The sequence below is a fragment of the Dipodomys ordii genome, unplaced genomic scaffold (assembly GCF_000151885.1).
Source record: "Dipodomys ordii isolate 6190 unplaced genomic scaffold, Dord_2.0 Scaffold64, whole genome shotgun sequence".
In the NCBI taxonomy this organism is placed as follows: Eukaryota; Metazoa; Chordata; class Mammalia; order Rodentia; family Heteromyidae; genus Dipodomys; species Dipodomys ordii.
In genome coordinates, this window is record NW_012267280.1 from 734,126 (window position 1) to 737,731 (window position 3,606).

Below are 3,606 nucleotides of genomic sequence, written 5' to 3' on the forward strand. Positions count from 1 at the left end.
CACACACACACACACACACACGTGTGGACGCCGCACACCTGTCCCCAGGTGGTCGTGGAGACGGTTTCCTGCGGGTGCTGTGTGTACGTTACCCGTATGGTGGGGGGGAGCACCCCCAATCTCCAATGCCCAGACACCAGCGCTGGGGACCGGCGAGAAGCCAGGGCGCCCACCCCCAACCCCCGGCAGCAATGAAGGACTCGGGGTGTCTGTCCCTGTCCCTGGTTGGGTAATGGGGGGTGGGGAACGGACTCGGGGTGACCCCGGAGGTGGCAGGGCCGCATGGCCTCCCCCATCCACCCCCGGGACAGGTTCCTGGGAATGTCTGACTCCTCTGCGCGTCCTGCCCCTGTCCCTGCCCTGGGAACGGAAAAAGAGGAAGAAGCCGGCCGGGTGGAGTGACGCGTCACTCTCACACACGCTGGCCAGGCTGTGGGGCCTCAGTCACCCCGAGGTCTTTCCTGTGCCTCAACTTCCCTTCGGGGTAATGGCGGGGCGGGGATGGGGAGTGGCGGGCCGCTCCGTGGCTGGCATTTTAACAGCTGATCCTCAGCTAAGGCTCTTCCTCCATAGGAGCTGCAGGAAGCTAGCACCTGGGCTCCCCCTGGGATGACTTGGGGGGGCGGGGGGCGGGGGAGGGGACTCTCGGCCTCCTGACTGTGCCAGCCCCCTGCTGAGAGCCTGGGATGACATGACCAGGGTGGTGCACCCCACCCTAGCCGGAATCTAGGCTAACTCTGGCACGTCTCCAGGTGAGCCCTCATTTCCGACCAGCCTGGCACCCCTGCCCACCGCAGCCAGGATGCCAACGGTGAGTAGCCCCAGCGTGGGCGCCGCTCACCCTAAGCCCTGCCTCAACTCGGTCCCCACAGAAGCACCCCCCTCCTCCACCCACCCCCCCAGTCTGATGGATGCTCACGGTCTGTGAACTCCCAGGGCCCCGGGCAGCTCCGCTGGTCACTGACCTAACGCAGCCCCTCCTGTGCCCTGGTCCACCCCTGGCTTCTGTGTTGTCCCCAACCCCTCCCCCCTTCCATCCAAGGACCATTTCCAGCCTTCTCTTGTCCCCTCCCCTCTGCTCTCCCCACTTCTCCCCTGATGTCCCCCCCCCAGAGGCGCTGGGCCCCCGGCACCCAATGCATCACCAAGTGTGAGCACACGCGCCCCAAGCCCGGGGAGCTGGCCTTCCGCAAGGGCGACGTGGTCACCATCCTGGAGGCCTGCGAGGTGAGCCAGGCTGAAAGGGCGCCTTTGGGGGCGCAGGGAGGGGAGAGGAGCTACGGGGCGCGCCGCCAGGACCAGCAGCAGCCTCGACCCTGCCCACCTGTGCCCTTCCCGGACAGAACAAGAGCTGGTACCGAGCTAAGCACCACGCCAGCGGGCAGGAGGGGCTGCTTGCGGCCGGGGCGCTGCGGGAGCGCGAGGCCCTCTCCGCGGACCCCAAGCTCAGCCTCATGCCGTGAGTGATGGCTGGCCCCCCGTGGGGAGGTCGTGTCCCCATCCCCTATATCCAGGCCCACGCAGCCCCTCCTGTTCCTCTACACACACACACACACACGCACACGCACACGCCCCGGCAGGTGGTTCCACGGGAAGATCTCCGGCCAGGAGGCCGTGCAGCAGCTGCAGCCGCCCGAGGACGGGCTGTTCCTGGTGCGGGAATCGGCGCGCCATCCCGGGGACTACGTGCTGTGCGTGAGCTTCGGCCGCGACGTCATCCACTACCGCGTGCTGCACCGCGACGGCCACCTCACCATCGACGAGGCCGTGTGCTTCTGCAACCTCATGGACATGGTGGAGGTGGCCTGGCGGGGACACGGGGCGGGGGGGGGTGAGGAGGTTGGAGCCCCTGGGTGGGGTCCCCAGCGTGGCATCTTCTGTGACCGGTGGCCTGAGCCATCCCGATGTTACACCCAGAACTGGGGTGACTCCTCTGGGGACCACCAGACAGTTCCAGTTGACAGCAAATCCCAAGTCCAGCCAGTCCTGCCAACAGCATCCTGCATCCTTTCCTGTTGCTATAGAAACCAGCCCTCCTTGGCAAGGGATCCAACCCATCTCCTCCCAGACCCCCTCGCTCCCTACCCAGAGGTCATCAGGAAGGGAGAGGGGTTGAGGGGGACAAGGGGGGTCCTTGAGCTTGGATCGGGACCCCTGCCTGTGCTACAGCATTACAGCAAGGACAAGGGACCCATCTGCACCAAGCTCGTGAAGCCCAAGAGGAAGCAAGGCACCAAGTCCGCGGAGGAGGAGCTGGCCAAGGGTAGGCCGCCCTCAGCCCCGGCCCCGCCCAATCCACGGCCACGCCCCCGACCCACCCATTTCCCCAGCCGCCCCACTCCCTGGCCACGCCCCGGCCCTGGCCACGCCCCCAGGCCAGCCACGCCCCCGGTACCACCGATGAGCAGGCCCCGCCCATTCTTGGATGGAGCCCAGCTTGGCCCTTTGCCTGGATCCTTGGGAGACACACAGGAAGTCCAGGATAGCCTTGGGTCCAGGATCCCCACCCCTGCTCGTCCATCACCCACCCCCATAAACACCAGAGCCAGAAAATACGGGAGGGAACTTCGGCCCACCTCCTTCTCTCACTTTCCTTGCAAGGCTAGGCTCCCAACGCCCTATAGAAGTTGCAGAATTCCCCTTCTCAGGCCCACGCCCGTCCAGGCCAGCCCCTTCATGGAGTCCCAAAATGCCTTTCTATTGTACAAACCCACACTTCATCCCATCCTCCACCCTCTTTGGTACGAATGGAGACAAGCCCCGAACCTTCCAGAGCCTCCCCACATGGCTGGAACCACGTTCTAGGCTGGTCCGCAGAAACTTTCCCCCACACACCCCTTCCTAAGTCAAGCCAATCATCTCCAGCCTCTGTGCCATCAGGCATTCTGTTCCCTTCACCTATAATGCTATTCCAGCCCTCAAACAGCAAAACCCTCACTGTGCAAGAGCAAAAAACAAAGGCCCCCCCTTCACACCCAGGCCACCCCACTGGTCTGTCTCCCTGGAAGTGCATGTGGAGTCCTAGGAGACTACAATGTCGGGGTGGACCCAGTTGTCCATCCTAATTGTACCTTCAGAGGTGGGGATGTGAGGGGGCTCGGGGGGCAGGGGGGGTGTTGGAGGAGCGGAGTGGACCTGCAGAGGCAACTTCAGAACGCAAAGAGAAGCTTGCAGGACTCATTGGGAAAAGAAAGTCAGGGAGGCCAGAGCCCTGGGAAATTCTGAAATCTTTCCTGGAAGCTTCTAGAAGCTTTAGGCATCTTTGTTGTGGGTTCCCCCCCCCCTCTATTGCATAGTTGTGTATGTGTGTGCCAGTACTGAGGATCGTCCCTTAGCATTTTTGCTCAAGGCTGGTACTCTATCACTTGAACCACAGCTCCACTTCTCACTTTTTTGCTGGCTAATTAGAGATAAAAGTCTCTGGGCTCGGGGCTGCGAAGGTGGCTTAGTGGTAGAGCACTTGCCTTGCATGCTCGAGGCCCTGGGTTTGATTCCTCAGCACCACATAAGAAAAAAGCTGGAAGTGGTGCTGTGGCTCAAGTGGTAGAATGCTAGCCTTGAGCTGAAGAGCTGAGGGACAGCACCCAGGCCCAGAGTTCAGGCCCC

General features: G+C 62.9%; 1 protein-coding gene across 1 annotated transcript in view; it reads left to right on the top strand.

Annotated features, from left to right (window-relative positions):
* The first annotated feature begins 754 nt into the window (after positions 1–754).
* Positions 755–3,606, top strand: part of Matk (megakaryocyte-associated tyrosine kinase) — an 8,232-nt gene continuing 5,380 nt past the window's right edge. The window contains exons 1-5 of the mRNA XM_013022624.1: positions 755–811; positions 1,114–1,227; positions 1,344–1,459; positions 1,581–1,800; positions 2,170–2,263. Of these exons, the coding sequence (XP_012878078.1) occupies positions 803–811; positions 1,114–1,227; positions 1,344–1,459; positions 1,581–1,800; positions 2,170–2,263 (553 nt within the window). The 5' untranslated portion in view covers positions 755–802. The remainder of the gene's footprint in view (positions 812–1,113; positions 1,228–1,343; positions 1,460–1,580; positions 1,801–2,169; positions 2,264–3,606) is intronic.